Source organism: Haliotis rubra, unplaced genomic scaffold, assembly GCF_003918875.1.
Source record: "Haliotis rubra isolate DU_JTF1 unplaced genomic scaffold, ASM391887v1 Scf27, whole genome shotgun sequence".
In the NCBI taxonomy this organism is placed as follows: domain Eukaryota; kingdom Metazoa; phylum Mollusca; class Gastropoda; order Lepetellida; family Haliotidae; genus Haliotis; species Haliotis rubra.
Genome location: NW_025766780.1, coordinates 536621 through 550875, shown reverse-complemented (window position 1 = coordinate 550875; position 14255 = coordinate 536621). Strand labels below are relative to the sequence as shown.

Sequence of the window (14255 nt, the reverse complement as noted above, 5' to 3'; positions counted from 1 at the left end):
GATGATAAAAGGTCGAACGTATGGGCCCATTTTGATCTTGACACTTCAAAACCAAGTGTCACCTTTGCAGCATTACGCTGAGTTATGCAGGGAGCTGAACAAGCTCAGTGAGAAAACATCTTAACATGAAACACAAGTCCGTCAGTGTGGACGATTCTTCCCAAAATCCAGTCAAAAAGCAAGCCACGCTGACGCAGGGATATTTGGGGGGTTACAACCGAAAAAAGCTTGACTCAAAAACATACTAGACACTCACACGCAAGGCCATGATGATGTGCGTTAGTGACCTAGCTCAGACCTTTAAACGTTGTTAAAGGTAATGGTTTTCGTGATTTTTGTCACTCACTGAATCCCAGTTATATTGTACCATGTCCAAAGACCATCCATAGTACCTTATGAAGGAATATGCCGACACCAAAACTCAGTGTAACATATGTTATATTTGGGATTACACTTTCTTAGTAAAGTACAGATTCTAGTACTTTTTGGGTTGAGTCCCATCCGGGATTCGAACCCACACCCTCAGAGTCAGGCACCTAATCGCCAGCACACAAAGTCAGACGCCTAAACTGCTCAGCCACCAAGGCTTCCACAAAAATGGTAGTCTAGACTGCAGACTTTGTGTACCCCTCTGATAAGTGTTAATTGGCACGGCTCCAACGGCCAAAAGCTATGAAATACACCCGGATCGGAAGTACTAGAATCTGTACTTTTACTGAGAAAGTGTAATCCCAAATATAACATATGTTACATTTGACCACTTTCTAAAATGGCATTGTGTATTTCATATTAGCATGTCATTTTGAATTTTCTTAAATTTTACTTCTTACCATGCCAGGGAAAGTTAATTTTTAGTGATGCCATCTTTTACATCATACTGCAATTATGAAATTCAAAACCCTGTGTGCTTAACACCTACACAGCACATTAACATGCAGCCAACAGCTTTTGAGATATTGTGTAAAGCACATGTTTTGCAGGGTATGATCACCTGTTTGGACCAAAATTGTTACCGTATATTAATGTAGATAAACCAAATTTTGAGGACCAAGAAAAAGCACTCTGTAGAAGGCTTATCCACAGGTTACACTTTCGTTAAAATTTTTAAATAAAAAATACAGTGTATCACTTCGCTGTGAACAAACAAGAGAAGACAACTTTGTCATTAAAGATGTCCAATTTGCAATTAAACATCACAAGACAAGATTCTAGGTATTGTCTTACATGCAGGGATTAAGATTACTGTGTGTATTTGTCTTGTTTACAGAGCTAGAAATAGCAATAAGCTGTGCACACATAATTTTGTTAAAACATACCCAATAATACAGCGAGATGAATTCTGATTCAGTGATCGGAAAAATATAATATCTGAAACTGTTATTTTACCAATAGAAATGTATTCTTGCATTGTGTCATTATGAATTAGACACAAAATGATGGTGATTGCTGTGAATAATGCGAACCAAAGTTATAAATATTCAAGGGACACGTGATATCACTGCAGTTAATACAACACATTCTATTTTGACATTTTGAGCTAAAGTGATTGCAAACTAAGTCCAGATATGCAAAGAACATGTTTTATTATGAGATAGTGTAACAACAGGAGTAACTTTCGTAATTCAATATGGAATTGTTGACACTCTATTTCTGATGACTGATCACATCGAAAAGATGAGCGAAGGTTGATGGTTCGGCTTATCTACGGAACATACCATTTTGATACTGATCTTAAGGGTCAAGTTAGGATCTTGGTTTATCTATGAAATGGCTTATCTATGGTAAAATACATTTATCAATAGGTGTGACACTATATACAATGGACTGTGCCATACACACAATTATATGTAATGCACTGGGACATACAGAGTTATTTCCTCAATGCACAGTGACAGACAAATGATTGTATAAGCGATAGACTGTTTTCATACAAAGTTATATTGTGTTATCATTCTGTCCACAGAGATATCCTGAGTGGCAAATGTTTCTCTGACTACCACAAGCAGCGTCCTTCAAGAGGCTTTACACTCACAGCAAAAGGAGATTCCTCCATGAAACTGTCCTCATTTGGGAGACCAGCCACTGTATCATAGGTCAGTGACAGAGGACAGTCTTGTAAAATGTAAGTAACATCAGTGAAATTCAACAAGGATAACAAACTGAAAAATTGGGTTTATTCTTTGTTGCCTCCACATGTGGAAACTTGTATTAGTGTTTCCAGCAGATATCAACTGTTTTTGAGAACATCAGTGTTCTCAGTGATTTTGATCTGTCACAATCTGACATGAGGTCATCACCATAGAGTAGCCAGTCAAATACTTGGAATTCATTTCACACATACATTTGATACCAGTTATTTTAAAATAGTCCTCAACCGCATGTGTGTTAAAAAGATATGTCCTGCAGTTACGTCAGATGTTCATCAGAACATCATCAGAACAAGTGCATGTTTTGCATCATGTGTTATCTATCATCTCCTCATCAGTCAGTAATTGTTTAGTATGTCATCCATGCTAGATATGTTGCTGAGGTGTCACTGAATATTATCATGGTGGATGCCATCCTTGAATTTAAAAAACATATTCATATCTTCAATTTAAACAATATATGAAACAAGTTTTCATTTTGAATTTTGCTTATAAGACTATTATGATTGGGGTCTTGGATCCCAGTAAGGGTTCCAGTGAAACCCCTTTCTAACTGGCGTGCTGATCTGGTTGTGGGGAATTAACTCAGCAAAGAGTCCGAAGTCACAAGAGGTTAATCACAATCTTATTTACAAGAATAACATGGGGTGACCACCGAGAGTCGGAACAACTATCTGGGCTGAGGGCGAGAGCTAACATGTGTTAGGGGAGTCTAAACCCTACTGACAAAAAGTTCATTCGCAGGATGATGAGTCCTCAAGTCGTATAAAAACAACCATGAAAACAGCAGGTCCCCTTCCTGCGAATGCTACCAGTAGCCAGTTATACAAAACAATTGACAGTCAGATTGAGTTTAATGATTTAATTCCCTGTGTTGTGGGGCCATATAAGAAATAAACCAACTAAGATATCTGTTAATGTGCATTTTATTATTAACAAAGCAGACAGCATACAAATGTACAATTCAGCAGGAGATTCAATGGACATTACTGGAGTTTTACAATATGGGAGGCAGCATCAGCGAAGTGTAGAATGTCGATGTCTCCCCTCCATCTTTCAAGTTGCCGAGTCTTCTCTGGATGTCCTGGTACTTATTTTTCTTGGGAGTGGCATACTGGACCAGATGGATCTTGTTCTTCTTTTGTTCAGATGTCAGGAACCAGATGAGCTCAAAGACGTTTGGATGGGCCTTGGCGACAATCTTCTTAAGGCAACCATGCCACCCCTCGAGTTGGTTGTTGGTACGGGGCCCCTCAGTGCCATGGAAGTTCCAAACTACTGGTGTCAGGTCTCCTTCAATCCGCTGGGTGGTAACATAACCTGCTAATTGTTCACACCTTTGATCTTGCGGCATATCTGCGAGTATCTGCAGCCAAACGTCGTCGATCTCATAAATAAAAGACATATTTATTATTTTTCCTTATCCTGACTCATGCTCTTTTTGCTTGTCTTCTTCTTCTTGCGAACATAGTGGAACACTTGTATCTCCCTAATTGAAGCTCCCTTCAATGTAAAATCACTAATTAGTACTCACCACGAGTTACCTCCCTTCCACAAGCGCGGGAACGAGGGCGCCACCTCCACCCATGTGCCTCACTCTCTCCTTCTTCGCCCAGTGAGCTGGACGTGAGAGCGCCTGTGTCTCCCGACACACTATATCCTTTGATTATATTTAGTTAGTTACCTCGTATAGACATCTATAGAGGGTTAGCTAGTATCCTTCAACAATTATATATTGATATTTAGTCGTGTTTCTACTGTTTATTCACGGGACGCCGTGTTTGTTCAGTGGATTACGTTGATGAAAATTCTGTACTGTTGCAGATTACATTTTTTATTCTGCTGCTGATCCGCATTTAATATGCCCTAGCTGTATTGCGCCATGTTCATTTTATTCACGTTGCAGTTGCGGTACTAATTTATCCAATTCTGCCTTTAATAAATAATTACTTTGCGTTTGAGACGCGCAGCAGATAGGTCGCGTATGCAGAGTCTAGCCATGACTGATACACCTGAACCCCTCGCCAGTCTACTGCTGTTGGTCGACCCCCCTCCCGTCTGGTGTTCCGCTAGAGTGGTGGAGAGGTGTGGGACGTAGTCCGCCGCCTCCAAGAAGCGTCCTGCTTCCCCAGACATCCCATCGTCGCAGCTGAAGACTAGAGGGCTTCTACTGCATCTCAACGCAGACTTCGCACCCCCAGGGCAGCGTCGACCTCTGAGGGGAAATCAACGAAGTCTACTCGGACTTTCTCAACCGAGATTGTTCCAGCCGCTGAACTGGGCCTCTACGATGATCAGCCGATCATCATCCCCGACGTACACCACAAGAAGCGACCGGTGACAGCTACAGTGACATCAGCAGAGATCGCCATGCAGCCTGATGTCTCTACACTGATGTCAGACGACTTCCCTGAGGGCCCCGCCGCTAACACCGCAGAGAGGGCACCGACTACTTCGTCGCAGACCATCCCAGATGAACTGTTGCGGCAAATCATGATCATGATGGAGGGCCACTACAGACTGGAGAAGCAGCCAGCCCAGGGCCTGAGCCTTCGCGAAGGTTCCAACGCAGACGACACCCCAGAGGCACCCCCCGTCAGCGTAGCAGCCACGACGAAGCCACCTTCGCGAAGGAAGTCGCAGACCACCTCGACGAAGGACCCAGATGTACAGCCTTCGCGAAGGCGGGATAGATCATCACCTTCCTCGGCTTCATCCTTAGATGCGGACTCAGACCACCAGACCTCACGGAAGCCTTCGTGAAGGTCAAGTCGCCGTTCCCCAGGACCGGACGCAGAGGAAGCTTTGCGAAGGCCTTCGCGAAGGACACCTGACCACAGATCGTCATCGTCCAGAAGGACTTCGAGGGACTACACAAGAGCTTCGCGAAGCTATCAACATTCTCCTCACAGGTCTCCGAGAAGGTCAACCCATAGACGCAGATCACCGTGCCGATCTCCTCGTACATCACCACGTCGATCGCCTCACAGGTCACCACACAAGTCTGCACACAAGTCTACAGTCAGGTCTCCTCGAGCGTCACCCGACATAGAGATAGAAACACACAGTCCACCATCAGAAGAGCATCAACCTCTCATCAGCGATGCTGGGATAGAAGATGATGGAGGCATCATTTTCTCAGACGCTGAGATACGATATTGGATGGTAAACAACCTAGATCTCTCTTCACCTTCCAAGAGTGGCAACTCGGCGCAGACATACCTGATGAAGGAAGACGATGCAGACGCCATCACCTTACCTCCGATCGACCCGATTGCTGCGGTGCCACAGAATGTGGACACAGCCTACCATAAAGCCATGAAAGTTCAAACGCCAGAGGCGTTATGTTCTTTGGCCTTAATAGATCTAGAACGATCAATGAGATTCTTATCACCAGATTTCGTGACACGACTTCTGAAGATGATAGGATGATCTACTCGGCTCTACTTATGCAGAACCAGCAAGAACCACACCCTGTATGAAGCTAACGCTCATATATTGATCGGACTCTAGACACTTCGCTAAGGAAGTCCCAGGCCGCCTCCGCGAAGGAGCTAGAGCCTCACCAGTTACAAGGGACGTCGCGGAGGAGTAGCGCTTTGCCGACCCCACATCCTGTTGAACACAGAGGTCGTTCGCGAAGCAAGCGCTCATATATATATATAATGATCGGGCTCTGACTCGATACCTTCGCGAAGGTCGCGAAGGCTAAGTGGCTCCAAGTCTACTTCACCCAGAAGATCTAGAAGGGATACTTCGAGAGCTTCGCGAAGTCTCCGGCGTTCACCGAGGAAGTCTCCTCCAAGGTCTCCATATACTAGCCACTCGTCATATATAGCTACTCGTCAGTCCGTTCAAGACATCGCATAAGTTGTCTATCAACTGTATGCCATATGCCGTTTATAAGCCTACGCGAAGACAATTGCACAGGCTATTTACAACACAGAATGTCGCTGTATTAATTAGTCAACGACGTTTCATAGATCTTCACAGGAATCAACTTTTCCGTATAGATTGCTAGAATATGCAATCCCGGACTACGATACGATTATCTACATGCGTGTGACCATTACGCAGATCTGCAGACAATTCAATATCGAAATTGAACAGCAGCCTTGTTACAGCGAGTATAACTCATAATAGTCAACGTTTCTGAGAAGAAATATGTACAACAAGTTCAGCTTTAATTCTACAATTATGACGATACATTCATGTATACAGTCTACAAGCTGACAACTTGCAAGTTTATTGTACCTTTATATAAGGAAGTCGAATTATATTCAAAACTGAAGTTACTTTCACGACAGCCAGGAAAATAACCTACCCAGCATTAATATTACAGAGCGGGTATTTCGGCGGAGGTTTCACATGGCGTTTACCATTAACCCTCGAAACATGCGTGGTCACTCGGGTAACTTCGGAAGCTACGGTGAAGACCGGCGATTATGCTAATATCAACGACGGCAAGATTTTATACAAGGTTTTTTCCTGCTACACCGTGACATCACAGCGGGTATTCTACAGAATCAAAATGCCTTGTTCTGATTGGACCATGATGGACAACGACCCACACGAGAGGTCGATCTTAGTTCACAGTTCAAGACTTACGTTACAAGTGACAACTATATATCAGTGAGCGAGCAAGCCTCCTTACAGTCCAGTTAATCTGAACCTTCATGATTGGGCTGCTTTCTTCAGGTTAGAGACCTCCCCTGTCAAGTTAGGGACGAGGCACGGCAGTCAGGCGATTTTACATAAAGTTCAACGAGGACAGACACACCTGGTTGTGCACCTACATCGTCAAGGACTTCGCAGCGAATTTACCTAGACGACGGGATACAAGTGGATCTAAATCCACAGCGTCTCAGACTACAGCTGAATTTCATCATCAAGCTACTAACACAACTAGATGGTTAGTAAACCTACTTAAGCTTTCTGATTGGAGGATTAAAACGGAAGTTTCAGGCTCCAACTTGGGGATCTGAATATAGTGCTCCAACACCTCACAAGTGAGGTTTATGAACACGCCTGGATGACATACTTGGACTCCATGATACGATGATTCTATCACGATGGCCAGCAAGAGCACTGTAAATTTATCTCCACCGAACCAAACAGGAGGGAAAAATGCAACAGATTATTTCCTCTATCATCAAGTTACGCAGACTGAAGTCTCACGTACTACCATCTCCTTTTGGATCAGAACTGTCATACTACGTGCCTACAAGACTGCAGGACCCGATCCGACCCTCCATGAGCTTCTAATACTCATGATATTAGAGCGCTAACTTCTACAATTGATCTACGCAAATGTTATTTGAAATAATGGAGGGTTTATTTCTGGAGATCCGATATGGTGGTTGCCAACCATTATCTGAGAGATATCACCACCGAGGACGTCTCAGGTATCCACCAATTCGGTCCCATGGTCCTCGCACAACAGTTGACAGTTCCTCGGAGAAGATAAGTCAATCTTACAGATTTCTACTTATCTTATAACAGTACTAAATAGCTACATGCTATATATAATTTGCTTAAGTTCTTTTTTATCATCACAGTACTATGATTATTGCATCATACAATATATAAGTTAACAACTCTACAGAGTTTGTTATTATATATTTACCTTAAGTTAATCATATCTTAAGCGTAGTACTATGGTTACATTATAAATGCATTAGCTAACAAACTCTACAGAGTTTTTGGCTATTATATACGTAGCTTAAGTTAATTATATCTTAAGCTCAGTACTATGTTTATATCATATAAGTATGTTAGCTAACAAACTCTAAAGAGTTTTTTGCTATTTGGCTTAAGTTTCATCATATCTTAAGCATTATGGTTACATTATAACATGTATTTCCTAACAAACTCTACGGAGTTTTTGCTATTATATATGTAACTTAAGCTTATTCATATCTTAAGCGCAGTACTATGTTTATATCATATAGGTATATTAGCTAACAAACTCTAAAAAGAGTTTTTGCTATTATATATTTGGCTTAAGTTTCATCATATTTTAAGCTTTATGGTTTCATTATAACATGTATTAGCTAACAAACTCTACGGAGTTTTTGCTATTATATATGTAGCTTAAGGTTTCCTTCATATCTTAAGCTCAATACTATGTTTATATCATATAAGTATATTAGCTAACAAAACTCTAAAAGGTTTTTTGCTATTATATATTTAGCTTAAGGTTTTCCTTCATATCTTAAGCTCAATACTAGGTTTATATCATATAAGTATTTTAGCTAACAAACTCTAAAGGGTTTTTTGCTATTATATAATTAGCTTAAGTTTCATCATATCTTAAGCAGTATGGTTACATTATAAAATGTATTAGCTAACAAACTCTACGGAGTTTTGCTATTATATATATAGCTTAAGTTTAATCATATCTTAAGCTCAGTACTATGTTTATAACATAAAAGTATATTAGTTAATAAACTCTAAGGAGTTTTTTGCTATATACATTTAGCTTAAGTCTAATCATATCTTAAGCTTAGTACTATGGTTATATTATAAAATCTATTAGCTAATAAACTCTACAGAGTTTTTGGCTATTGTATATGTAGCTTAAGTTAATTATATCTTAAGCACAGTACTATACTCATATTGTAAAAATATATTAGCTAACAAACTCTACAGAGTTTTGCTATTATATATGTAGCTAAAGCTTATTCATATCTTAAGCTCAGCACTATGTCTATATCATATAAGTATATTAGCTAACAAACTCTAAAGAGTTTTGCTATTATATAATTAGCTTAAGTTTAATCATATCTTAAGCTTAGTACTATCACAGCAAAATAACTTGGTTTCCGGACCCGAAAACCTAACGAAACAAAATGGAAACTTACGTTTCAACTAGGTTTCGAACGTTTCTCTACATTTCCTTGAAGTTTCGAAAACGAAACTTACAAATTACCCAGAAACCCGCATGGCTCCAGTGCGTTTCCGTTACCCAGTTTCCAGTAAGGGCTCCAGTGCGTTTCCGTTACCCACTTTCCAGTAAGGCTCCAGTGCGTTTCCGTTACCCTTTTCCTGTAGGGCTCCAGTGCGTTTCCGTAACCCAGATTCCTGTATGGTTCCAGTGCGTTTCCGTTCACGCAGATTCCTATGAGGTTCCATTGGGTTTCCCTTATCCTCTACTTTTTAGATGGTTTCATATACATTGTATTTACTTAGTTCAATTATGATTCCTGTGAATTTCGATTCTATTAAACACATTTACCATGTTCCATAAGTTTCAGTAAATCAGAATCTGTATGGCTCCATTTGGTTTCAATCATTAGTATTCAGTGATTACCATATGTCCATATTAAATTATGATTATTCAACTAAATTAACTGTAGGTGAAATGAGTGTATTATATATTTGAATGTATTAGGTCATATATTTTATTCATGATACATTGAAACATAAAATAAACTCATTTCAATTACAATTACCTCAACACCACATGGACATAGAAATAAATAAATACAAAATCAGGCATGTCAGTCGATTTCTCTTTATTCATCATAAACATATATATCATATCTATGTTTCAATGTTACAATTAAACATTGACACAAAGCACACAGAGGGACAGAGAGAGAGAGACAGATGTTCTTGTCCTAAACAGGGTGACTACAGGAGATAATTGAATGTACATTTAGACATTCCATCCTATTCCTAAGACCTTTAGGTGGTTGGAAAGAATCTTGCTGGATGGTGTCGCCAAGTTCTTCATTTTGCAGCTGGAGCTTCAGACACCACTGGCGATGTCAATTCTAGGGTTAGGACTGCAGCCACCTTCTGTGTTCTTTTTCTCTGCCCAGCTAGATTCTTCAGGAGGTGTTGGAGTTTCTGGGGAAAAAAATGAAATTCTTGCACTCACGAAAGTTATGTCCAACATTTATTCTTGAGTGCGGCACTTGTTCTAATTAGATAATGGCACATTACGGTGTTGGGTAATGACATGTGATAAGGAAAGTTATTCTATTACAGGTATATAGCGATGTGATAATATGTAGCACATCATGTCAGTGACTCAGAGTGTTTTAAACTGGTGTCAGGAAGTGTATAAACCGGTACAAATTATATTATATTATCCAGTTTCAGGAACTTACAGATCAGATTCTTTTGTTTCTTTTAGCATCTTTCCTGTGTTTTTCCTCCCTGTAGTCTGCCGGCGTCGATCGTCCGTCTTGCTCCTCCAGATTATCCAAAGGTTTCTATTAAGAAAAGCAAATGAATTAATTTTCATTAGATCCAATAATAGATTATTACAATCCGACACAAACATTCATAAGTTTGATTATTATCATGTATCAAACCAAGTAATAAGTAATTGTGGTATATCAACTACATGTATATGCATTACAGCCCGAGTGAGAAGTTTTCTATTAACATGACAGACATGATTATGCAGCAAATATGCACTACATAATAGTATGCTATGTCAATTCTACTGCTAGTACTAGATACCTGACAATGAAATAATTAGATGCTAGATTTACCCAATGGTGAACAAGAAACGAATTAATTGTATTTTGTATTACTGGCGTCTCTAATCTTATAAAACCCAACATATATCTTGATTATGATGACGCGAGCAATAATAAAACTTGGGGTAAGTTTTTTACCTTAAATAAGTAACTTTTAATCGATTTTCAAGGTACTCCGGGAACTTTTCCATGATTCTTCTCACAATAGCCTAAAACTAAAAGAGACACACATTTGGATCATGAACATATGTCGATTGGTAATATTTTCCACCGGAATATCATGAACTACTGGTTTCATCTATATTTGTTGCCTTGCTGGATACATGTATAACAATTTCTTAAAATATATTTTTATTCCATCAATAACCTGGAAGGTGAACAAGCCAAGTGTCTTATATAAACGCCCGGCTCCAGTACACGGTTCCAATATAGCTGGATACATAATTGAAATAGTCCGACAAGAAAAGAATAATACTGAGACAAAATTACACTCAGAAAAATGACTGAAGAATAAATATTTGGTTATGGTGTTGGTTGTGCCCAGCAACAAAATGAGCTGCCGCAGGAAATCAAAATTATATAAACATCAGACTCAACGTACAGGAACACAAGGATATACTTGTCTTATGGTTATATTTTAACGGAATGTTCAGTTGGTATCAACAATAATGTTGTTTTTTTAACAAATTTCACACCAAAATGCAATGTTCACATTTATAACCGTGGGAGAAATCGAAATGCGAGCGCACAGTTAATGTACGATAAAGGTTCCGGGTCCTACCGAAAACGTTTAATTCGATGCAAACTGACTGCTATGATAAGAAGAAAATAATTAATTTTATCTGAAACCTACCTGCCAATTTCTCTGTCTTGGGTTTCCGTTGAGATCGCTTGAGTTCCCGGATCCTTGTTTCCAAAGCTTCGATTGTCAAGTTTGTTGCCATGTGTCAAGAAAACTATAGCAAGTATACAGACTGCCATTTCTACTACCTTACTCTCATAGACTTACTTGGAAACAACAACGAAGTTTTTTCCAATCTCGCGCGTGTACGTTTGAACAAAGATGGCGGCATTTCAAACAAAGACTTATGGGTAGTCAATTAGGTTGCTTTTTCATTTCTATTGTTAACATGCCAATAGTCTGCTTACCCTTCATAAGCTTGGAAAACACTGATAACTGCAATATGTGTTTATGTAAATTGTTTGTTTTACAATGTCCGTCACATCTCGCGACGCCTCATTCATTCCAAATCAAGCGCTTCCGGTTTCGGGACAACAATTTTAGTATGTGGTCTGACTGCAGCACATGCTACCTCGACCGTGACGGACCCAGGGACTGGGCAGCTGTCAACCATGGCAGAATTTCCTCAACCTAAAGAATGAAACAATAAGAACAGTGGATGTATTTCCCGTAATAAAGAATTACTCCAGCAGTCAGTATAAGCTTTTTTCAGATTTTCCGATGCGTTGATCGTCTATGACCGATCCAATTTGATCCTATTTCTGTGTATTTCTTTAAAACTATTACCTGATATTTAATCATATCAAGAACAATGTGATGGTTGATGACCTATTATTTTAAAACCACACAGCGTAGTTCCCTAAGATTCTGTAGGCAATTAATATTGCATGCAATACAACGATTTTACCCGTTTATTTGTCATCATTCACTTGATGGTCATCTAGTGAACCACATGTTATGTAATATATGCATGCAGGAGCAGCAAAGGAATTATCAGCTGAGTTAAAAAACAAACACAGATGAAAGGATTAACCGATAACACGCTAATTGATTTATTACTTTTATCTTGCGCGACGTCTTTGTCAAAAGGGCCCGTCAAAGATAGTCTTTATGTTTGTAGAGTTACTAACGTATACTGAAAAGGTTTAGTATTTGTGATGTTTGTAACAACAATATGGGCGACACACAGGGATTTTCAGGTTGACCGCACTTGGAGAACAATGGACATAATCTGTGATGATAGGCATGCAGGTAACACTAAATTCCCAAGTTGAAAACAAAATAAATTGTACAACGAAGTGATATCCGAGAAAATACCAGATGTTAGATAATATTTTACATATTCATGACATGGCAACAACAAGAAAATCCATTAAAATGACATCTTGGGACAAATTATTTTAATCATCATAATGATAAAACAATTTCATAATACATGTACATAGTACACATCAGTCTACACTGCAGTTTCATTAAGTATGAAACTGTTTCTGCTTAACGCTAATACATTTATTCTTCCTGTTGACAAATCATCAGTGGTATTGTAAAATATATTTATCTTACATGTTGTATTCATTGTCACAGCGGATATTTATAAATTATACCTTTATATCATTGTTGACACGCTTAGGTAGTTCGCATTATGTCAGGATGTTTGGTGACTATATCATCGACAGTGGAGACAGCTGAGACTCTACAACATACCCAGGACATCCAAGATGTACCATCCATACATACAGCCCTCGTGAAGTCGGAATGAACTTTTACTTTACACATGTAACTGCTGTTTTGCCATAATAAAAGTGATGACCAGTATGGCCAGCATATTATGTACCAAAATTGATGAGTTGGTGCTTACTCATATCAATCAAAACAAGCTAAGTGAGTTCAATTTCATTGATTTTCATCATGTAAGTGAACAAGGGGGTGAGTTTGTGTCACCTATTTCGCTAGGTATTTCAGAAAGCTAATCCTTAAAACAACATGCACCGTTTTAAAGAATTGTGACATTATGTAAAACTTGTCAGGTGTATTATCTTTGGTGTCCAGTGAAACCAGCTCCGCGACATGGAACAGTTTTGGGGGGCAGCTGCCGATGAATGGCATATCGCTCCATTATGTGGATACTGATGGATACTTTTCTCGAACAAGGTAATAGCCCATTAGTTTTGTTATAACGTTAGTTGGTTTTAAGTTTGATATCTGTATTTTGTTTTCATTTTTCTTGTAGCATTCAACAAAATTATTCCACAAACAACATTGTTCATGTGAGTTATAAGCCCCCACCTCTCCTCTTCTGACAATCCAGGGCTTACCCAACAAGATCTCTTAGTTTTTCAGGTTAAGTAAACTGATTCCCTTATATTTTAGGTACTCTATATGACATATCTAGAAAAGCCATTTAATAAATTTATGAGGTTCCAAAGTGCTTATAAATATGATAATGGATCAATAATGATAATGCTATAATTAAAAGGCAAAACGCTCATTGACTTCATTTTCTTTCAATCCCAAATATTTTCACCACTGGCAGATGACGCTAAACTTAAACATATTTTATATCTATAAGTCTACTGTGTAATTTGTTGAAGCCTGTATTATGTTCTTTATTGGACATTTACTTAAATTATTGTCCTTTTAGTACAGATATGTGTAATGTGCATAACCACTCCCAGTTAGTTGTGTTAGTATGTATCACTTTGAGAAAAACAAATGAAAAGCCAATGGGTAACTGAAACCTAATGGAGCCTTACCGGTTCTTCAGTAATTTAAAAGTTTAAGGCATCTGTGAGTGTACCTAACAAATCGTTATGGAGACAAAGTAGAATCTTAAGTTCGTAATATGGTTTAACTTTTCCTGAAATTATTCTT

At 39.0% G+C, this 14255-nt stretch overlaps 1 protein-coding gene across 1 annotated transcript in view; it reads left to right on the top strand.

Annotated features, from left to right (window-relative positions):
- Window positions 1-14255, top strand: part of LOC124280553 (leucine-rich repeat-containing protein 74A-like) — a 520775-nt gene that overhangs the window by 473154 nt on the left and 33366 nt on the right. Inside the window, 1 exon segment of the mRNA XM_046716499.1 lies at window positions 1964-2122. Within this exon segment, the coding sequence (XP_046572455.1) occupies window positions 1964-2093 (130 nt within the window). The 3' untranslated portion in view covers window positions 2094-2122.